The sequence below is a fragment of the Adiantum capillus-veneris genome, chromosome 26 (genome assembly GCF_014529385.1).
Source record: "Adiantum capillus-veneris isolate H3 chromosome 26, ASM1452938v2, whole genome shotgun sequence".
Taxonomy (NCBI): Eukaryota; Viridiplantae; Streptophyta; class Polypodiopsida; order Polypodiales; family Pteridaceae; genus Adiantum; species Adiantum capillus-veneris.
The window spans coordinates 108,023,649-108,047,721 of NC_140956.1; the positions used below are offsets into that span (position 1 = coordinate 108,023,649).

The 24,073-nt window shown below is 41.3% G+C and overlaps 1 protein-coding gene across 1 annotated transcript; it reads left to right on the forward strand.

Annotated features, from left to right (window-relative positions):
* Positions 1-784: 784 nt before the first annotated feature.
* Positions 785-24,073, forward strand: LOC147423969 (uncharacterized). The gene is made up of 3 exons (XM_086501535.1): positions 785-923; positions 23,265-23,666; positions 23,982-24,073. The coding sequence occupies exons 1-3, from the start codon at positions 785-787 to the stop codon at positions 24,071-24,073; spliced, it is 633 nt and encodes a 210-aa protein (XP_086357661.1).

The window sequence follows — 24,073 nt, forward strand, 5'->3', positions numbered from 1 at the left end:
AAAGAATCAAACAAGTACCTTCCAAGCCTCAAAGTCCTTCTTGGTTTTGTTGACACCAGGTGGTGGCTTAGAAGGACAACCATTTGCATGCCATTGTGCTCGTGCTTGCATAAGTTGGTCAAGAAATGGCTCCTTTTGCATTGACATTGCAACATATAGATTCGCATCTTTGGAGATTTCACGAGAGATCTTTGGTGGGCAATTGAGAATAATCTTTGATCGTCTATATTTGAATTGTTGACGCAATTGAGGGGTAACCTTTGCAACGTTTGCACCTTGCAAACGTTTTGCAGCACTAATGGAGTGTTGTCCAGAGATGATCCAGTAATCAACATTGCGAACATCCTCTTTGGAAAGTTTGTCAAGAGGATGTTTTTTGGAAGGATCACAAGGCATCAAAATTCCTAGTATCTCCTCTTGCTTTGGCTCTTGAATGAAGTCTAAAGTCAAAATCCTGACCCAATCTAGATTTAATCTTCTGTACACATAGTTTGATGGAGCAGGAAAACACCTTTTCACGTCAATGCTAAAGACTTCATTGATCCCAAAAGGATAGAATCCCTTCTTGATTTCTAAAGAGGTCAGTGCCTTGTTATCTTTGGATGGAGTTTCCATGTCCATCAACTCCTCTTCAGAAACCTCTTTTTCTTCTGCACTCTTTTTCATCTTCCTCTTTGCTAGTTTATGTCGATCTTCCTCAAGAGTAGAATCATCCTTTGCCTTTCTTTTTCTTCTGAGTCCTTGTGCATCTTGCCTTTGTGAACCTTCTTGCTCCTCTAAATTAATGGTGGCAGTGATCTTCTCTACATGTGGTGAATCGCTTGCACGGGCACCTCTTGATGCTGCAAGTGCACTCCTAACTATGGCTTTCCCTGTCTTCTCCACAACTTTCTTAGGTAGTGCCCCTATTGGTTTCTTTGCAGGTACAATATTCTTTGGTAAGCTCAAGACTCGCTTTGCATGTTTCACTGCCTTCACTAGGTCTTCCACACAGTCCACACCCGAGTCTTCTTGATTAGTGAAGCTAGAGATCTTCAATCCTAATTTTACAATAGAATTTTCTTTTCCTAGTTTGCTACCATTCATGTCTGCTACATGAAAAGTGCCCAATGATAAGCAAAACTTTTTTGCCTTTGTGGTCTCTCCAATAGGTAGCACATTACATGCAAAGCATGGCATTGTTGTTGCATCCACATCATCTTTGACACCCACAACAATCCCCATGTCTCCATATTTCATATCACCTTGTGACAAATATAGGTGGATGTCACCTTTGTAGTTTGCATCTGTATCGTAGGTATCCACAAACCACTTCACTCCTTCTTTTGTTAACTCAAAGGTCTTGTCAACCTTTATTCTTGGAGCAGTAGTTTTGGCGTGAGTGGACATTCCAAGAACATCGAGTGTGAAGACTTGTGCACCCTGCTCTGGTATACTTGGTACATTGGAAGCCTCCATTCCTGAAACAACCAAAAAGAACAATGTTAGAACCTAAACAAGGAGCATATTTTTAAGTTAAATAGTACATTTAAAAAAAACACTAGCATGTGTAGGCGAGGCTCGAACTTAAGTTTGAACCAAAAGATGTTGTTTTGTACCCTTGCTAGCCACAAGGATGTCATGAGAGTAGTCTTGCAAGTTAGTGCTACATTAAATTAGAGCCTAAAAGTGAAGCTCTATGATTTTTCTAGCTAGAAGGATGTCATGAGGCTAGGCATGCACCCCAGTGCTACATTAGCATATGGAGAGGAAGCTCAAACTTAAGTTTGAGCCTAAAAGTGATTTTTTATTCCTTGATGCACTTGAGGCTCGAACTTAAGATCGAGCCTAAAGGTGCTATTCTATGCCCTTGATAGCCACAAATATGTCATCAAGCTAGCCTTCCATGCTAGTGCTACACTCAAATATGCAAGTGGGGATCAAACTTAAGTTTGAGCCTCTTGTCATTGGTAACCAAAAGGATTCCATGAGGCTAGACTTAAGTTCAATCCTAAGTGTTTTTCTATTCTTGCATGATCCTAAAAGGAATTAGTGAATCTAGATTTTCATGATAGTGCTATACTAACATATCTAGGTGAGGCTCGAACTTAAGCTCGAGCCTCTTGCCTTTGGTAGCCACAAGGATGTCCCTCGGCTAGCCTTACACCCTAGTGCTACAATAGCATATGCAAATAAGGCTAGCCACAAGGATGTCATGAGGCAAGCCTTGCATCCTAGTGCTAAAGAATATGCACTTGAGGCTCAAACTTAAGATCGAGCCTAAAGGTGTTCTTCTATGCCCTTGGTAGCAACAAGCCCTACATGCTGGTGCTACTCTAGTATATGCAAGTGAGGATCGAACTTAAGTTTGAGCCTACTGGCATTGGTAGCCACACATATTTCATGAGGCTAGCCTTACACCCTAGTGCTAAAGTAACATATACAGTTGATGCTCAAACTTAAGTTCAAGGCAGACTTGCTATATTAGCATATGTAGTCAAGGTTCGAACTTAAGCTCGAGCCTCTTTTCCTAAGTAGTCACAAGGATGTCATTAAGCCAGACTTGCTACAATAGCATATGTAGGCAAGGTTCGAACTTAAATTTGAGCCGCTTTCCCGAAGTAGACACAAGGATGACATTAAGTTAGACTTGCTATGTTAGCATAAGTAGGAAAGGTTCAAACTTAAGTTTGAGCCTCTTTCCCTAAGTAGCCACAAGGATGTCATTAAGATAGCCTACAATAGCATATGCAGGCAAGGTTCGAACTTAAATTTGAGCCGCTTTCCCTAAGTATTCACAAGGATGTCATTAGGTTAGATTTGCTATACTAGCATATGTAGGCGAGGTTCGAACTTAAGTTCGAGCCTCTTTCCCTAAGTAGCCACAAGGATATCCCTCGGCTATCCTTACACATTGGTGCTACAATATCATATGCAATTGATGCTTAAACTTAAGTTTGAACCTAAAGGTGTTGTTTTGTTCCCTTGGTATCCACAAGGATGTCATGAAGCTAGACTTTCATGCTAGTGCTATACTAGCATATGTAGGCAAGGCTCAAAGTTAAGTTCGAGCCTCTTGTCCTTAGTAGACACAAGGATTTCATGAGGAAAGCCTTGCATCCTAGTGCTACACTAGCATATGAAAATGAGGCTTGAACTTAAGGTGCTATTCTATACCCATGGTAGCCACAAGGATGGCATTAGGCTTGCATTCTAGTGCTACACTAGCCTATGCAAGTGAGGAGCAAACTTAAGTTCGAGCCTCTTGGAATTAGTATCTCTAAAGGATGAGTCCAAACATACTCACTAGTGCTACAATAGCTTATACAATTGAGGCTCGAACTTAAGCTCGAGCCTCAAAGTGTTTTTCTTTTCCTTTGGTATCCACATGGATGTCATGAAGCTATACATGCATCGTAGTGCTATACTGACATTTGTAGGCAAGGTCTACACTTAAGTGCAAGCTTTTTCCCATTGTTTGCCACAAGGATGCTATTCTATGACCTTAGTAGCTATAAGGATTTCACAAGGCTAACCTTTCCCCCTAGCGCTACAGTATGAAATACTCAAACTTTAGCTCAAGTCTAAAGATATTTTTCCATGTCCTTGATAGCCACAAAGATGTCATGAGGCTGTGCCCTTGCATAGTAGGGCTACACAGCAAGCAAGGCTCTTTCCATTGGTAGCTACAAGGATGTTAGGAGGCAAGCCTTGCATCCTAGTTCTAAAGAATATGCACTTGAGGCTCGAACTTAATATCGAGCCTAAAGGTGTTCTTCTATGCCCCGTGTAGCAACAAGCCCTACATGATGGTGCTACTCTACTATATGCAAGTGAGGATCGAGCTTAAGTTTGAGCCTACTGGCATTGGTAGCTACACAGATGTCATGAGGCTAACCGTACACCCTAGTGCTAAAGTAACATATACAGTTGAGGCTCAAACTTAAGTTCAAGGCAGACTTGCTATATTAGCATATGTAGGCAAGGTTCGAACTTAAGCTCGAGCCTCTTTCCCTAAGTAGCCACAAGGATTCCATTAAGACAGACTTGCTACAATAGCATATGTAGGCAAGTTTCAAACTTAAATTTGAGCCGCTTTCCCTAGAGCTATTATGCTCTAGCCCTAGTTAAGTCTCAAGAACTTGCATGAGGCAACGCTATCATGCTAAAATATCCACAATAAGCTCATGAGGTCACACTAGAGTGGAATATGCTAGTGCTTTGAGAGCATTAGAAGGTGAGGTTTAAGCTACATCAGCTCATTGTTCTAGTTTCTCAACAAGGAAACAAGGCACCAAAAATGAGCTAAATATCAAAAGCAAAGAATCTACGTCAAGTGGAAATGTCACACTCAGTACCCAACCAAGTAAGTGTTGTTATCTATCTTTTTCTTTAAGTAGATTAATTACTTAATTACAGTTTTTAAAAAAAGTTAATTAAAGTACTTATTGATTAAGTACTCTAATTAAAGAATAGACACTTACTTTCAATTTATAGAGCGTGATTTTAGACGTAGTTGTAGTTTGATTAACTTAATGATAGAGTTTAAAAGGTGTATTAAGGAGACGGTAGCAAAAAATAATGAGTATAAGTAGTCATTAGAAGTAGATTAAATAGAGATTAGAAACTAATAGAATGATATTGAAGACTAAACTTTTGAGATGCAAGTTTAGGAGAGATTAAGAGGAAGGGAGGGAGTGATTAAGAGGAGGCAAGGGAGATTACATAGAGAGATTAGAAGAGATTAGGGAGTGATAAAGAGGAGGCAAGGGAGATTACATAGAGAGATTAGAAGAGATTAGGGAGTGATTAAGAGGAGGCAAGGGAGATTACACAAAGAGATTAGGGAGTGATTAAGAGGAGCTGATGGTAATTACACAGAAAGATTAGAAGAAGATATCACACACACACACACACACACACACACACACACAAGAGAGAGAGACAAAGAAGTGCACCTGGATAAGCCTTTCGAATTTGAAATTCAAATTTCAAATCTAAATTGCAATCAGATCTTCACTTGCAATCAAAAAGAGAAAGATATGCACACACACATACACACACACAGAGTTAATGTAGATCGTTTTGGGACTGCAAATACATTCATAGCAGAGAGGGAGATGGGTAAGTAAAGAGCCATACCTGTCACGTCGTCGTCAGTTTTTTCACTGTCTACACAAAAACCGAAACCCTGTTTTAATGTAGAAGAGAGAGAGGGAGAGAGAGAGTGATAGAGAATTAATCTAGAGTTGTGAAAAAGGGCCTTGTGGGGCCGCGAGCAGATTCGCAGAGGGCAAGGAGATGCGGGAGTAAAGAATCTCACCTGTCGTGCCGTTGTGGAATTCGTCACAGTCTGTAGAAAAAACCAAACCTATTATAATATAGAAGGTTTTAAAAGCATTAAAAGGCCTTTAATAGATTTTCCCACCAACCCTAACAAGGTTAGATTAGCAAACTCACATGCGTGGACCAAAACTAATGGTTTTCATGATGGTTAAAAGAAGTGAAAAAAAAACTTTTCACGAAAATCAGCATAACTTTCACATACGGAGTCCGATTGCAAAACTTTTTTTATGAGCCTGGAGCTTGAGAGCAGCTCTACGCTTTTCTGAACAAACCCTGTTCAGAAAACCTGTTTACAACAGGTTCTATTCTATGAACAGTTTTCAAAAAAACGACGTTTAAGGGGTCAAAAAATTCGACGAAGTTAGGGGTGTCTAGAACTAGTTTTTTGAGAGTTTTGGGAAAATAATACTCACAAGTTGGACATAATTTTGACTTCCCTTGGCTAAAACCTCTTAGGATCAATGAGTGAGGGACCCACCTCCACCAACCCTCTTCCTTAACCGATTTCATTGCACCTTTTTGCATGTAAAATTGTCCTGCTACAACACATAAAACACCAGGACTATAATCACCAAGAATCGATTTACACATAAACAACCGAGAAAAAAACCTCATTGTATTTTGAATGTCCATCAACGCTCAATTTTCATAACATAATCTCCAAGCCCACCTATACTCAAACTAATGTCCTATCCTAAAAGAAAACTATATGACTAACTAGGCTCGAACTTAAGTTTGAGCCACTCATACAACTACTTTGAAGCCTCACCTTCTTGTAAGCTCCGACTCTTTTGATAGGTCATTCAAGGAAACTTAGGTTTGATGTAAAGCTCATCATTACCTTGGCTCCACCTTACAACTCTTTAAATTTATAATATAGCTCGAACTTCAATTTGAGTCTCCTTCCAAATTCAAGGCTACTTCAACATAGCTTGGGTTTTTTCTCACACCTGTTGTTGCTCGTAGATTTCTAACACTTGAATGTGCATCTATGCTCAAACTTGAGTTTGAGCTTTCTACCCAATTCCATGGGTGCCTCCATGTAACTTGGGCTACATCTTGCAACCCGTGTGACAAGTATAGATTTCTAACACTTGGATGTACATTTAGGCTCAAACTTGAGATCGAGCCACCTACAAAAATCCATGCTTGCCTCTATGAAACTTTGGCTTTGTGAAACTCTTTTTATCTAGGTATTTATAGCACTTAGATGTACATCTAGGATCAAACTTGATCTTGAGCCTCTTACCGTCGTGCGTGGGTTGACTTATAGCTTGAGATCCATCTTGCAACTATTTTAAGCTAAAGATTTCTAGCACTTAGACCTACATTTAGGCTCCATCTATGCTCCGACATTGTAACTTAGGCACTATATTGGACCTATTTTCAGCTTTAGATTTCTAGCACTTAGATGTACATTTAGGCTCAAACTTGAGCTCGAGTCTCCTACCATCCCCAATGGGTTGATTCAGTATAACTCGAGATCCATCTTGTAACTCTTGTGAGCTATATATTTCTAGCACTTGGATGTGCATAAAGGCTCCATCCTCCTATCCAATTCCATGGGTGCCTCTGCAATGTAACATAGTCCCTATCTTGCAACTCTTGTCAGTTATATTTCTAGCACTTGGATGTACATACAGGCTCAAACTTGAGCTCGAGCCTCCTACCATCCTCCATGGATTGACTCAGTGTAGATTTTCTTAATTGAATGGGATGCAAGATTTTGCCAAAATTGTGAGTGTATCTTGGGAATGCATTAAATTTTGAGTTATATGTTCAGGCATACAATTTTACTAATATCTCTTGATTTTCTCAAAAATTGCAGGGTCCAAAACAAGGTGATTCAGTGTTTCTTGTTGATGGTTCCACAAGGAAAGCTCGTGGGGTTATTCATTCCACTGATGCATCTCAACGTTGTGGTTTTGAATTGATTGGCACAACATGTGTGGCGATACATGTACGAGAAAGTTTTGATGACACCTTCTTGATTCCATTCATCACTATGGATGCAAGAACCATGTCTCAAGCAGTTGGAAGCATCATCAAATGGCCATTGCATAATATTGTTATGGATAGAGGAAAATCTCACACAATAGATGAGGATTTTCTTGTTGGTCAAGAAGATGGCTTGATAGATAGAGCAAGTTAGAAAGAGAAAAGAGTCATCCTTTGGGCTGACAATAGATCTACAAAACTTGGTAATGGAGTGGTATTGCTGGTCCACCCATATGAGGCTATAAACTGTACTGAACTAGGTGAGAGTAGCTTGGGTGTCATTGTGGAAGGGTCGATGCATCCACATCAAAGTAATATTTCAAGTTTGAATTTGGTAAGCTGGCCTATTAGGCAGCTCACATTTGAGAATGGTGAGCCCTTGATCAAAGACACTGCATCCTCTTCTACCATTGAGGGTATTCAAGATTTCCTCATGGAAGAAACGGGAGATCCCCTTGACAGCTTATATGCTTCCAGTGATGACTATGAGGATGATGCAATAGATAAAAACACTGAAACTAGTTTTGAAGAAGGTACCACCAGTACAGAACTAGATCTTCTTCTTCATACTCAAAATGATAGAGAGCAGGATGCCATTGCCGGTGACTATGATATAAGAGATGGGACAGGTAAGAAAAGGAGTTATGTACATAGAGTTAGGCCTAGAAAAAAAAAAGGTAATGCTCATGCTTTCAACAAACAATGTGATGCTGCAAACATTCACAAAGTTGCAACAATTGATTGTTGTGAGATGCGATGCTGCCAGATTGGAAACAGATCCAAAATCATGCAAGCGAGGGCAGACTTTTGGGGACAAAGCTACACTAGTCGATGCACATTTGTATTGGATTGTATGAGCATGGCTCATAGAAAAGATCAAGAAGAGGAATGCTTTGAGTTTACTTTTCATGGAAATAAGGTATGTAGTAAAGCATGGTATGTAATGCATGGAATAGGAAATTCAACATTTTACAGGCTGCGTAAAAAATTCTTGGATGGAGCATGCAATGGCAATCATGGAAACACTGGAATAATAAGGAAGAGCTTGACACATGTTGAGATGGCAAAAGCACTCATACAAGGCTTCATAGATAATAATGCAAATCAAATGCCACATAAGTCAAGGACAACCATGCATGGCACTCAGGAAACTCAACGTGTTCTACCAACGATGTACAAACAAGAGGACATTTTGCGGGAAGTAAATGACACACTTGTCACAATGGAATACAAAACGTTGTCACAACCAACATTCTCAAGGTTGTGGAACACAGTCTTCAAGACAGTCACTTTATCAAAATCAAGCACATTCTCTAAATGTGACATTTGCACATCCATAAAGGTCAAGCTGGAGTCTACCAAAAATCAGGTGGAGCGTTCTAGATACATGGCACAAAGGAGATCACACATGTTACAACAAATGAGCTGTAGAAATTTGTACTATGCTTGGAGGAGCTCTTCAGAAATGAATCCAACCAAGTTCTTGTGCATTATACATGACAAGATGGACCAGTGTAAGACTGCTATACCACAAATTAAACCAGTTCCAAAATCTCTCAATGGAGTTGAGAGGCTTCCAGTATCCTTGACAGGAATGCTCACTCATGGACATGGACAAACAGCTTATGGTCACTTTGCATTGGGATTATGGCCGAGTGATCCCAACTTCACAATTGCATCTCTCTTAAAATGTCTAAGAAACTTAGAAACAAGAGATAAACATATGTTTGGTGACTTGAGCTTAGAAAACTCAAGTGTAGAACCACGAACAAATCTTTTTTATTGTGTTTTGTCTACAACTTCTCTCTATCACCATATGAAAGTGCTTAAGGAGAAAAACCAGTACTGCAAGGAACAGAGTGCTCATAATGAAGAGGCAGAGACTGATCTAATCACAAATGTAAATGTGGACACTGAGAATTTTGCTTCTAGACTGGGAAATGATTGTCCAAGGATGCAATCAATCTTTGGTACTAATGCACATATACAGGAGGATGGCAATGTATTTGGGTTCAAGAGGTTGCCAAGAACATTGCTGTTGCAACTTGACAATTGTGGTTCAGAAAATAAGAATCGATATGTGTTTGCATACCTATCATTGTTGGTTGCACGAGGAGTCTTTGACAATGTACAACTTGGATTTCTTATGGTTGGTCACACTCATGAAGACATTGATGCATTGTTCAGTCGCTTTTCTGAGAAGCTTAGAAAACAAGCCATTTTTACATTTCCACATTTGATGAAGATCTTCAGTTAGTGTGTTAGCATGCATCCAACACCTTTTCTCCTACAAAAGGTGGCAGACTTTAAAGGATTTGTAAAGGGGTTCTTACATGATGGAGCAGATAGCTTAGTGGGTCATTCAAAGCCATTGCAATTTAGGTTCTATATGAGTGATGGAATACCTTTGATGCAGTACAAAGTGCACCCTAAAAATGTGGATTGGTTACCCGAAAATGGTATAGAGTTATGGAAGATAAATGACCAAGGAGGAGCCAAGCTTCCTGAAGGTGTTCCAAAAGTATTACCACCCTTTGAGTATGTTAAAGATAGTGAGAAAGTTATGGAAGGAATAAAGAAGTATGTTAGTTGGTGGAAAGATCACTTGCAAGAGAAAGGAGATGAAAGTGAGTATGCTAGGTGAATCAATCCAGTTCTTATGTACTGGGAGAATCTCATGCAAGCTATGCAAAACCCTGGACAAAGTGAAAACACTTTATTTGATGACTTTTGGCCAAGGAGTATGCGTGAACAAGATCATCCTCTTGAAGTTCCATTGGAAGATGGTCTAGATGAAGCACTTGACATAATAGAGGGCCAGCTTTGATGATCGGGTGGTTCTTGGAGATGGCTATGCCGACACGATCCATGTGTTCTGATCTGGGGCAGGTGGTAAATTTTTTGCCATGCCAACAGCATGGTATGCTATTCTTGTCAATACCTCAGGTGCACCCAGATACGTGATCTTACCCTGTTTATTGGTACCCTTTAGCGTTGATAGCACATACGGCGCGTGATCAATGGGTTTCCTGGTTGTCGACTTCAACACTTGTGTGAATGTAGTCACAACTGCATGATTAGGCGTTGTGTACCTTGGCAGTCTCTTTGCTAGAAAATGGAAGTGTTGATGATATAACTGTGCTGGTTCTTCCACTTGCTTTTGAATGAGATCAGTAAAGGTTGCCGCAGCAGTCTCCTATATGAAGGTACCTGCTATCTTTCTGTCTCGAGCCCTCCCACATAGTGGGCTCAACAAAGCCAGTAATAGATCCCAGACCCACTTACCCTAATATAATTAACAAAACAACCATTAATAGGCTACTTAAGGACCTCTCTTCTTAAGCAAGAAAAGAGAAACCAAATGCTCTGATACCCATGTAATGGAAATTGCCTATGAACTTTGAGAGTAGCAGAATTAGGAAATTAGGTGAAGCACTTTTGAGAGATTCTTTGTGAGCATAGCGGTTGAACTTAATTGATGGTAGCAACATAAATATGGTACTTAGTTAACTTGGCATGAACAATACTTCTGCAAGAGAGAGAGATTTTAGAGAACATGTGGTCCAAAGCGTAGCAAACCTGCTGAGGAGTTCAACCCAGCTCTTGATGTGGCAAAGGGAGACTTTGTACTTGTGCAACCTTGTGATGAAAATTACCCAATTTGGTTAGGAGTGGCAACAGATATTGATCAGAACAATGACTCGGCAACCTATCTGCAAGTGAAGATACAATACTGGGCGCCAATTTCAAAGAAGAAGAATGCAAGTGATGTGGAGGTTTACAAGGATTGTTGGAACAAGTATTGGAGAGAGAACATCAATGATCCTCAACGTTGGGAAGACACTAGCTGCATCATTTGGGCATGGAAGCCCAAGGGTGGACGAATTCCTGAGAAAATCAAGATTCCAAAGGCAATAATCCTCAAGGCCAAAGAGAGTCAGTTGAAACTTGATGAACATGAGGCACCATCAAATGTCAATGCAAATGAAGAGGAATGATCGCTTAGCATTCACCTTTCAACTTTGTAATATTCTAGCAACGGGTCATTATCAACATTGATAAAGGCATCCCACCTTTGTAATCTTCAAGAAATCTTATTCAATATGAATGGTGTTTTTTTTTCACATTAGTCACCCAAGTTTTTCTTGCAACTTACATTTTAATTGTTTTATCAAATGAAGCATGTGTGGGAAGAAAACATTGGGTGCATGAGCATGTGTGTGTGTGTGTGTGTGTGTGTGCACGTGCACGTGAGTGTGTGTGTGTATTTGTAAACTAACATGTGCAAAAACACTCTAGTGTATAGTATGGTTGTTGAAAATGGACCATATTGGATCTTGCAGACTCATAATCATCCACTAAACATTGTATCTCAATTTTCATATGTGCAACAACCTAGTACAATACAACCTTACCTCAAGTCCATGAGACACAAAGAATCGTCCCAAATGTGTGAATTTTTCCCTATTTTCCTAAATAGGTGTTTAATGTAGGCTCTACCTCTCGGGGTATCTCAAGTACAATGGTAGAAGTCACTCTCATCAAAGGGGTCCTGGGATCCTGATGTGTGACGTCTACACTCGGGGGGTGACAATCATGGTCTCTAAATATCTCCTATGTCCGTGTCTCTCATGGGGGGTCTCTATGCTCAATCATCAATGAATCTAGTGGTGAATGCTCATGAGTAGGTACCTCTATGCAGGATTTGTCTCTATAGGTATCTCGGTCTCTAAAGGCTCTATAATAATGTCAACACTTTCATGGTCATGTGTATCGGCTATCTCCTCATGTATAGGCTATGGTGGACATCTACCTCTATGATAGGTGCAAGGGGATCATCAATAATAGCTATGGAATCTGGCACTCTTTCAATCTCTAGTGGCTCAGTGCTCGTGTCTAGTGTAGAAGCAATCTCACTAGGTTGTCATAAATCATAGAATAAGTATCAACCTCTGGAATTGGCAATGTAGGTGGCTCCATGGTAGGGCCCTCTAGTGTACTTGTCCTATAAGTGCTCGTGTCTAGTGTAGAAGCAATCTCACTAGGTTGTCATAAATCATAGAATAAGTATCAACCTCTGGAATTGGCAATGTAGGTGGCTCCATGGTAGGGCCCTCTAGTGTACTTGTCCTATCATCAATCTCAGCATTCCTCCTCTTCATCTCAATCAATCTAGATCACAACTGATCAACTATGCTCTGTGGCAAAATCTGTTTAGGTGATAAGGCTCTGGGAGGTGACCTGGTATGGCATATCTATCTAGGAGGTGTATGTGAAATCTTGGTGGGTATCTGTCTAGTATCCTGGCCATGCCATGGAGGATAGGAAAATCCAATCATCAAATAGTAAATCTCACCCAATGGGTCCCTATAAATCCTATCATGAAGATATGCCATAACGCTCATGGCTGGCTCAATATACCATCTTGTCTGCTCATATCTACATCTACGCCCACAATCATCAACATAAGTCAATGTGTGCTCCAATCTACGTAACTGCAATATCCTAGGATGTACATGGGTATCTAAACAATCATTGGGATGTGCTATGTCAATAGCATCATATGGGTTGGTCAGCAGGGACATGTATGTGCGCTTGAGTTCATCGGTAAAGAACTCAGTCGTACCAAAATGTCTCCTCTGAACTCTGGCTATCTGCCGTATATAAGGGCCTATGTCGTCTGAGAAGGTACCTATGGTATAGGTATGTCTGTCATGGTCAAGAAACCAAGGCATGGCTCCTCTATGGCCTACAAAATGTAGCCAATCTCATCTCGGTCCTCAATACTCGAGTGTCAACCCTAGGCTCGGCTCGTGCCTGCATGGTGGCTCTAGGTGATCTAGCAATCATCGATAAATCTGGTGCATGTGAGCTGGAAAGCTCAATATCTAGTGTGCTCATGTGACTGGCAATGTGAAGGGTGGTACCATGTCTACAACCTCTCTAGCATGTGTGCTAATAGTAGGAACAGTCAAAATCTGAGGTGTAAATGTCTATGTGGCTCGTAGCTCTAGTTGTGCACTAGTATGGCTCTGCATCCTACGCTCCATATCTTCCCTAGCCTCTACTATGATCTCTGCTGAGGTCAGTCTCCTAGATGGTGGTGAGGATGGAAATCCTGGAGGTGATCGAACCTCAAGATCCATGACTACCAAAGTCTAGCAATCTAGGTCAAATCTGGTGCTAGGGGGCAATAAACCAATGCACTAGGTGCAAGGCGTAATCTGGCAATGAATGGCTATCCAAATGGAAATTGGGATCTCTCTATGTAATCTGGCTCTAAAATCGGTCACTCAATCAAAGTCGTAGCCAAATGTAGGTCTAGTAACCAAATCGAGCTCTAATCGCACGTCAGTGTGCTAAGAATAGCCAAAAGCGGTCAAATCGAGATCTTGCTTGTGAACACGCTCAAACTACCTAAATTTGGTCAATATCAAGACCAAAACAAATCTCTATCGCAAGTCAAGGTCAAATATGGTCAATCGTAAGACTCTACGGTCAAATTGAGCAAAATGCAATATTGCGCGTGAAACAGCTCTAAAACGTGTAATCTGGAAAATCGTAAACCCAAAATCAAAATCCGTGTCAAACACTGTTTGTGTGTGATCTGGCTCAAATATGCTAAAAACGGCTCAAATCAACAAAAGCGAACAATTTCGGATAAAATCTGACTCTCGGGGCTCTAAATGCATCTATTCGTACTTAAATGCATGTGAATGGGGCGTGTGCGGATGTTTGATGCATGTGCAATGCAATGAAGAGGAACAAGACAGAGAAAAGCAAACAAAACAAAAAAATTTGTTTTTTGAGTTTTTGAAAAAATATATATATTTATTTATTTTATTTTTTTGTCTCTTGTGTGTGCGCGAGAGAGAAAACGCGTGTGTGTTTGTGTACGTGTGTGTGTGTGTGTGTATGTTTGTTTGTGACTATGTATGTTTGTTTCTTTGTGTGTTGACTTTCTTATCTTTTCTTCTTTTGTTTTTTTTGTGTGTGTGTGTGTGTGTGCACGCGCGTAGGGGTTGGGTCACACGAGGTCAACAAGTGGAGACTAGTTAGACAGTGTGTGCACGGGGGCAACGATTGCGGGACAAGGTAAGTGCAAACGTGGATGCAGGCGAGGTTGAGCAGGGCCCGGTGGTCACGGAAGCGGGGCGGGTGAAAATATACACAGATGCAACAAAGTAAAAAAATTTGTCCGAGAAGGTAAAATTACCCAAAAAATATCCAAAAAATGCTAAAAACAGCCAGAAACTTAGCGAAAGTTCATCGTTTCAAAAATTTTATTTCGGATCGATTGTTCACATCATATTTTTACAATTTCATCAGTTTTTTATAAAAATTGAACAATTTTAAGCACTAAATTAGCACAAAAAATGTTAAAAATGCCAATAATTAACGAAATAATTACCAAAATTTAGCCGAATTCTTTTAAAAATGCCCTTGGTACGTTCTTATTGGAGTTGAGTAGTTGAACGTGAAGTACATGTTCATGAAAGGTGAGTGCTTGGGTGAAACACGGAAAGAGTGCCTGATGCAAGTGCCAATTATGGGACACTCTATATGCATATGAGAAATTTGTCAACAAAAGCATGCAATGTGAAAGAAGGAGATGATGGGTGTTTCGAGGAATAAATGTAGCACATGTGACATCAAAAGATGTCTCAATAGCTTCACCTTTCCAAGAAGGGTTTTCGATGTAGAAGTTTCTCCACTCGTATCTCACTGTGCTCAGTATGTGAGTGTCTTTTGGACCTTCTCCTTCACTTCACCAAACTTAAGTGCTTAGACTTCGACTCTTTTGCTCACCTATACCAGCATGAGTGACACAACGTAAATATGCTCAACTCTTCTAGCTTGAGCAATACCTAGAATAACTAAGACACTTAGACCACAGAGAATATTACTTGAAGCTTTGGGACTAACACCTCACTCATTTTGTGGCTTAGCTACTCGACTCTGACTTGTATGACTTGTCGGTTGCATGTTGACACTGCTTTGTGACAAGTTCTTCGGCTGTTGTAGTGGCTGCTGAGACATACTTCGTGAAGTTTCATCGTTTTCCTGTACCTTCTTCTCTTTGTAGTTCTCAGGCCTCTCGTCAGTCTTTTCTTCATGTGGATTATGAATTTTTTTTATTTTTTTCTTAATAATAAACCAAGAAAATCTTTAAAAAAACTTAACAAAATAAAAATCGTTCAAATAGAAATCTAAATGCTATGTACACTATACACATGTCCCTAGGGGCTCATATATGGATTTTGTTCCCATACTCCTCTGTAACACTACTAATATACTCTAAATTTTGTCAAAAAATTATCACAATAAAACGCAAAAATTCAATGCCTCTCACAAAACATTGCCCTCTAATAGTCATAATGTTAGGTCCGCATTCAGAATGCCTCCATCCCTTCCTATTTGGAGTCATCCTTTCCAACAGGGTATCGCAAAGGGTATGTGTTGTGCTTGGGCAATTAAAAATTGTGCCTATGCAGGCCTTGTAATGTAGCCCTATTATGCATACACAGTCAATGCATGGAAAAGATTTATGTTGTGCAAGATGTGGGTATAAGCAATTTTCTTATTGGCATTTTTTGGCGAGGCTTCCTATTCTAAGCAATGTAATGGTCTTTGAAGCTCCTGTATCGTTGCTTGATTGAAGCAACTTGCTCTCTTCTAAATGTACTGTAATCGTAGGAAGAATTGTAAGAATTCAAGCGGCGATGCACTGACAGCAGTTTTGTTGTTTTTCTTTGGGACCCATTTCTTTGCGATTATTGGCTGTTTTGTTGTTGGCTCTCGTTTGGGAACCCATACTTGCCCGTGCTTCGTTTGTGTTTGAAGAGACTTCTTTGGGATCCACTTTTTTGTTGTGTGAGTCGGCAGTGGTCTTTGCTTCAGCCCTTGTACGCTTGGTTGGGGACTTGATTTAGGTTTTGAAAGTTGATACTGTGGTTGTTTTGGAATCCAAATGAATTCCTGATTTTTTTGTGCTTGAATCAACTTCTTTGGAGCCCAAACCTGAGTTGTGAAAGCTTGCGACTTTGTGATATTCTTACCCGTTCGTGCACGCTTTCCTTGTTTTTGTTTTGGTGTTGGATCTTGTGATTTGTCATTAGAGATCTTTGTCTTCTTGATCCATATTTGTTTTTGGCCGATCTGGCTTTTTGGTATCCAAATTTGTCGAGCTTTTTGGCTTTGACTTGTTGTCTTGTTCTTTTGACCTGTCATGGTTGTTGCTGACGGGGTTGGTGATAGTGATGGCCTGAGTTAATGATAGGGGATGTCGTAAGATTCATCGCTATCGCTACTATCCTCAGCAAGGTTGACTTCTTGTACTTTCCCTTGATTTTTTGGCTGGTAGTGGAAAGTTACTGTTTGTTTGCTTGTGGGTGGTAGTTTCTTGGAGGACTTTTCTAGCCGATTGATTAGAGCATTGTTAGCTCGTTGCTCTGGTCGTATTCCTCCTAGCTAAGTCTTGGCATCCTTATTAGGAGCCATGTATGAGGATGCTTGTGGTGGCTGTGTCTTCACCGAGGACTTTGGAATCCACTTTTGATGCACTTTATTCGTGTAGCGATGACATTGATTCCCAGGTCGTTGATCTTCTTGAAGCTTGAAGTGTTCTACAGAGTCATAGAACTCGTCATCTTCTTCATCTTTTGATTCTCCACATTTCTTTGCTTGCTCCTTATTTCGAGAGCTTGTTGATGTCTGGATCTCTTCGTTTTCCTGAATTACACTCGCTGCAATATAAGGAACGACATCATAGCCATTTTCATCACAAAACTTTGTTGTGGGAGCATCCTCCATGGCGCACACGTCCAGAGTAGCCAAGATGTGTTCCCATCCAAAAGGCTCTAACTCTTCTTCAGGAAATGGTTCTGGGATATAGTCCATATCCTCTATAACCCGCTCTAGGATACATTCCTCAAGTTTCAAGCTACCACATTGTGAAGCTCCACACATCCACAGTTCTTTAGGCTTACCTAACCAAGCTGGAAGTTCTGATCCTGCAACTGCGGTGGAATCAAACTCCTCAATCGGTGTTCTTGTCACATCCCTATAGCTATGGTCCCTCAATTTTATCTTTGTTATGGTTTCCATATGTCTCAGGTATATATGGTCATAACCCCAATCATGGACCATTTTCAATTGTCGCATGAATGGTCTTCCCAGAATGATGTCATAGTTGTTCTTCTTGCCAAAGCCAACAACAGAAAAAGTGTGTTCATATTCAATGCCACAAGAAGTAACAAGTACTTTTTCTAGCAGTCCTAGGGGCTTTTCCTTGTGTCCGTCTGCAAGCTGCAGGGTCATTCGTGTGGATATCAAGGCAGGTTTTCCCCATTTTTTCCAAACCTCTTTGGTTGCAATGGCCACACCAGCTCCACTATCAAGGATTGCCATGGTTTTTACACCATTGAATTCCATAGGAAGGGTGGTGTTACCCTCTTCTCCCTCATAATACTGGCCTACCTTGTTTAATGACACTGGCCTAGTATTTGGTTGAGGCATTTCAAGCTCTTTGACGCGTTCCTCGATTTGAGTCATTGGGGTTTTTACACCAAATTTCTCTAGACATTTACCCACATTAGCCCACATGTTTGGTCTTATTATGAGCAACTTGGCTAACATTATTGTACAGGTGACTAGGGTAGATAGAATATCTACTAGCCCCTTTGAATCGGTGGCCTTGTTGGGAGACAGTCTCTATGATGGGACTGCAACCACATCTGACTTGGTCTCGTACTCTCCCATGTAGGACGGTAGTGTTCTTAGCGAATGAGGTTGACTATCCATAGATTGTACAGATCCTTTGTCGCCCCAATACGATCGCACGTCTATATTCATTTGAGATCCAGTCTCAAATTCCTCTATTGGTGGTAGAAACACTCCTCGTTCATCACCAGTCTTGTCTACTCGTCTTCTTAGGTCATCGGCTTCATTGGCCTCTCTGACTTGTTTCCACAATTCGTCAAGACCATCTATCTCTTTACAATCCTCACATATAACTTGGTGAAATCCCTCGAAAGAGTTATCCGTGGTATTCAGTACTATCCTTGGTTCTAATGCTGGGTCTTTGAGGTTTGGTATGTGCTCATGACTAGAATTTGGCTCTTTTAGTTCCTCGTTTGGTGGGATTACTTGTGTAGGCATGACACAGATCACATCCTCAGGTTTTGCACCTGGTGGTTCTAGTAAAGCTTGGGTTGTTTGAATCATTTTTCGGCACGTTTCAAACTTTTGCTTTTCTAGTTCCACATAGGGATATGTCATCCACCTGTGTTCTTGGGTTTGGTTGTTTTTGAGCCTTTCATCATAGGCTTTCAAGAGGGCATCTAATGTCTCATTAACCTTCTCTGCCAACACAGATCCTCCTGTTCTCGTTTTCTCATCCGTGGATGGTTCTTCTAGAGGTTTAACCATCTGTGTAAGAGAAGGTGCCTCCTTTTCCTCATGTTGTTTTATCTTCTCCTCAGCTTCGGTAACCTTCTCAGCTAGGGATTTTTGCTCTCGTTCCCTGCGTGCTTTCATCCTAGTCTTTCTAGCTTTCCAACTATTTTGTTTGCTCTTGGTTTTCTGACTAGGTGCATCTGTCTTTGGTCCATCATCTGTCTCTGGACTCATGTCACTTTCTGTGTTCTTTGTCTCTGGATTCTCATCAGCTTTCTTTTGAGCTTGTGCTCTCATAACCACTTGAACTGGCACGACATTTTCATTTTCTGAGCTACTAGGTAGCTAAACAATCCCTGATACATTTGTCGTGATTTTCCTGATTTGGTTTGGGTTTTTCGGGCAATCGGGGATCAAGTGAGTGATGCCACACTCAAGACAATAGGCATTTACTTTAGTGATCTCCGTATGAGGACATTGTTTGACCGAGTGGTTGTCACGACTTTTGTGACAATCTGTCTCTGGTTGAGGAGATTATTTTAGCATTTCCTCTTGGCTATAAGCAATCTTTGACCTAAATAAGCCGCTATTTGCAATGAATCGCAATGTCCTTTTGTCCATTTCATACCTTCTTTCTTTCGACTGAAACCCCTGCAGGAGGTGGAGGTTGTACCGGCCTCACCACTCCATGTGTTTCTCTCACATTTTGTTGCTCCGAAGGGTAGTACTCACTTTGTTTGCTATACCACACTGTAGGTGGTACTGGAGTTGGTTTATTTGATGCTTCCACCATTGGCATGTATCTCATGTCTACCGGCATTCTAGCACCTAGCAGTGGAGGTTGTTGTCCTAAGACAAGCTGTGGCCTTAAAACTCCTACTGGTCCTGGCGCATTCCCCGTAATGTATCTAGGTGGAGTAGGTGCTTCTAGAACAGGTTGTACATACCTCTCCCTAGCATTTTCCATGCTATAATAGCACTCTTCCCCCATATGGTTCGTCCATTTTCTCTCAATTTCACACCACTTCGGCTCTCCCGAATCAGACCTTACAAGAGGAATCAACCTCTTGACCAAGTTGTCGATAAGCTTTTCTTGATCAATAGGTGCCGTTGGCTTGGAAATGGACTCACTTATCTGTGAAACACTGTGCTGAGAGGATGTGTCATCTCCTTGACTCTTTAAGTCCTTTTCTTTGTATGCCTCACACTTATCCACTAGATAAAGAGCTTCTTTGATCAACTCGTTTAGCGTCATCCTCCTTATCATATGCAGATCCTTTTGAAGGCCCGCATGTCTCATTCCCTGGATAAAGATCAGCATTAGTCGTGCTTGCGTAGGTAATTCCGCTCTCGGACATAGCTTAACATATCTCTTGATCCGTAATGATGCTTTGCATACTGATTCATCCTCTTTCTGTTTGAATCTATGGATTTGCGAGACCGTGTTGTGAGCAATGCCTTTTGGAGAGAATTCTTCAATAAACTCCTCAAACAGCTCATCTAGGGTCTCAAAATCCCATTTTTCCACCAAGTCGAACCATGTAGCTGCATCATCTTCTAGAGTCAATCCAAATCCCGCAAACTGTGTCATAAAATCTGAAACTTCCTCTACTCTAATCACTCTTCTAAAAGCCGTTACGTGATCTCTCGGATCTTTATCTCCGGAGTAATTTGTGTTTACCCATTTCTGGACTTGGGATGGTCTATCTAACTCGTCGATTGTCTACAAGTCTAACCAGAGACTCTCCCAATCCTTCTCTCGTTATCGCTCTTGAAGGGAATCCTGGTGGCTCTCTTCTTGGAATTCCTATAGGAATTCTCGTGTTTGGTGGAGGCATTTGTGGTCCTTCATTGACCAAATATCCACCTCTTTCTAGTACAGTCTGTGGATTTGTGCTTTCTACAACTCTGTATTCTCGTCCATACTTGTCGACAACTATAGATCTCCATTGACAGTCGACTCCGTATGTGTAGACATATAAGAGCTTGTAATCCGTTATCTCTTCTAGGTATGGATCTCAGCACCTATAAAGATTGACCTCATTGTCGTCAATGTATCTATATAGTCCTTCACTCTCATGACCAATCATCCAAACTCTCTCAACAAGATGGGTCTTTATCAATTGCAAGTTTGGAAGATCCATTGGAGTTCTACCAAACATCGAGCAAACTTATCCGAGCAAGCTCAGAACCGAGCAAAGTTATTAAGTGAGTTGCTCAGGTATATGTATTCTTTTCTAGAGAGAGATAATAGAGAGAGAGATCTTTCTCTAAACCCAAACAATAAATGTCAGCACCATTGCTCCCCAAAAGCATGGTTATACAAATCTAGTCATCATTATACATGTCACCATTGCTAGCAAATCGAGCAAATTTCAAGAAGGCCATAATTTGTTTGCAACAAACTTCAGTCTCTTTTGAGCTTGTTTCTGCTCAAGAGAAGGTGGTAAGGAAATCTTGCTAGCTGGATGAGGGAAAGGGTTGAATCGTATTGACAACGCATTGTTTTGCAAATAATAGGGACTTGCCAAACCAAGAGCTACCATGTCCATCCACCAGGAAGAGTGCTAATAAGTAAGAGAAGATGCTTAGATTTCTCTCTCTCTCTCTCTCTCTCTCTCTCTCTCTCTCTCTCTCTCTCTCTCTCTCTCTCTCTCTCTCTCTCTCTCTCTCTCTCTCTCTCTCTCGCTCTCTCTCTCTCTCTCTCTCCAAAATTCTCTGAAAGGTTCTTGCCTCTTCGAGTTTTCAGAGTTCTCTAGTCTAGTTCACGTGAAGGTAGGGTGGAAACCAATTGAGAACTTTTTTAGTTTCCATGAGATGTTTTTTTTTTTTTAAAGGACGTAAACTGGTTGGCAGTTGCGACCTTGCTCCTAGGAGCAATGGTGGAGCAGGCTGGGAACCACCAACAATGACAAGCAAAGTGAAACTTGTGATATATTCTTTTGGGCTCTCACAAAATTTAAATCACACAATTGCTTGCAGTTCTCACGGGAATGTAACATGGCTGGTTGTCAGTTGCACACAAATGGACAACCATTGAAGCCAATGTTCAGGAAAAGTGTACCTCAACATAGAGCCGAGTCTTGCTAGAAATTTATAACTTTAACAAAATCAATCCTTAAAAAGCAATCCCGCTAGCCCGTAGCTGAAGACAAGAATGAGAAGAAAGGGAAAATGTCTCCTAATTCTAGAATCAACGGCAACCATTGCCCTATATTGAAACACAAATGCCACATAATACTAGTAATGTAGACAAAAAAAAGCTGCATTTGCAGCACTGCACAGATCTCGGCTTCATGTTCCCTTCATTGGCATTGGTTATATTTTGGCTTGCTTGCCATCGTGGCAAGCAGTCGGAACCAGTCTCGTAGTCAAATGAACCGACTAGCATGGAGCTGACCAAAAAGGTCCACATGGTTTTCACACGCAAGCTTCAAACCTAGCACTACGTGTTAGCGACCTCAATTCTCAATCACTACACCTGCATGCGAGCTTTGAAAGGGTCACGACCAGCCATGCTGGTAACTTCCACCCACATACTATCTAGCTAGCCTCGGAATTAATATAGAGTGAGGCGCCCCCTTCATTGTGCTAATATATAGTTCAAGTGCAAGGCCACAATTTACTTAATTTACTTAGTTTTATTAATCTTGCTAAAATACAATGAGACTCGGATCTTAGCATTGAGTCGATTGAGAAATTAAAATAGCCGATTGAAGGGAGGGAAAGAAGGATAAAATCCGCTTTGAAAATTCAAAAAAATAGAGTTAAATTGTAAAAGATGCATGTTATTTTGAAGAATTTCCTTTGATTTTTCCCAAACCTCGACTTAAGCATGTGAACCTTCTCTCTCTCTCTCTCTCTCTCTCTCTCTCTCTCTCTCTCTCTCTCTCTCTCTCTCTCTCTCTCTCTCTCTCTCTCTCTCTCTCTCTCTCTCTCTCTCTCTCTTAAAAAACTGTCTGAAAGAGCGCCGGCGCTTCAGACAGTTTTTTTAGAGAGAGAGAGAGAGATTGTTGCTCCCAAACAGTTGCACTTGGCAATGGTATTGCTCGCTCTTCTGTGTCGCATTTCTCCATTCTCTCCCAGCCCTCATGCCTCTGCAATATCTACTCCTCTTAACATGTCACCCAAGCACACAGAGAGAGAGAGAGAGACCATCACTGCCTGTCCTTGAATTTTGAGATAGGGTGGCCCAGATTGGCCAGCCTCAGCTTCTTGCGCAAGAAAGAGAACATCTTGTGCAGCAGTCAAGCAATAACGTAGGCTAGCGACGCACCTCGCAGGACCTCCATATTGGTGTAGCTTGCGCTTGCCTTGTCTTTCAGGCCAACAATAGAGAACCTCATTCCTATCCGCATCGATGTGGAGGTCTAAGTTCTCTCTCTCTCTCTCTCTCTCTCTCTCTCTCTCTCTCTCTCTCTCTCTCTCTCTCTCTCTCTCTCTCTCTCTCTCTCTCTCTCTCTCTCTCTCTCTCTCTCTCTCTCTCTCTCTCTCTCTCTCTCTCTCTCTCTCTCTCTTTTGTGGGGAAGTGTGTTCCGAGTAAGGAGGGGCGGCCTCCACATCGTTCACGCGTGTGCCTGCTTGTTCGTCGTCCATCTGTGAGGCTCGTCATTGCCAACATGCGTTGCGTAAATCGGCGCACCGTCCGTGCTTCGAAAGTCGACTATTGGATCTAACACTGCGACCACAGGGACCCATCACCTCCAAAAATTCCCTTCTCTCCACAACTGTGTCATCAGAGTTTGCTAATAAGGTATCTCCTCAATTTCGTGAGTTTCTTGCTAAGGAACATGGGAAATATGACTCTCTTTCAGATGCCCATGGACGAATAGAAGAGGTTTGCGCAAAGGTGCTGCATAATTATACGTCAACATATTCTGGTGGGATTGACGTGAAGCCTGTCGAAGACCTGAAAAGAGCTCTCATAGAGGAAGTTCTGTTGAGATGTCGAGCTTTACACCTTGAGCTGGCATCCACTACGGGTCTTGGCCACTTACGGCATTTACTCACTGGCGCGTTAGGTGACCGACACGGAGGATCTCTGCCAGTGATTCTACAGCTGGACTACACTTATAGTGCCAGCCTAGTACGCTTCTAGCGAGTTCACACTTAGTGACCGCATGTGCATATGTGCTACTTTTCAGCTTTAGCACTTAGTCATTTTGTACTCTCTTTTCTGTGAAGAAGAAGAAGAAGCTTTCCATCTCTGTGTGCTTTGTGCTTGTCTTGTGTAGCTCTCTTGCATCCTCATTCTTTACAAGTTCTTCCCCATCAGCAAGCCTTGCTTTGCTCAATTTTGTGGCTGCGAGTGAATCTTAGGAGGGATTGGGAACAATATTGTGCAGCCCAATGA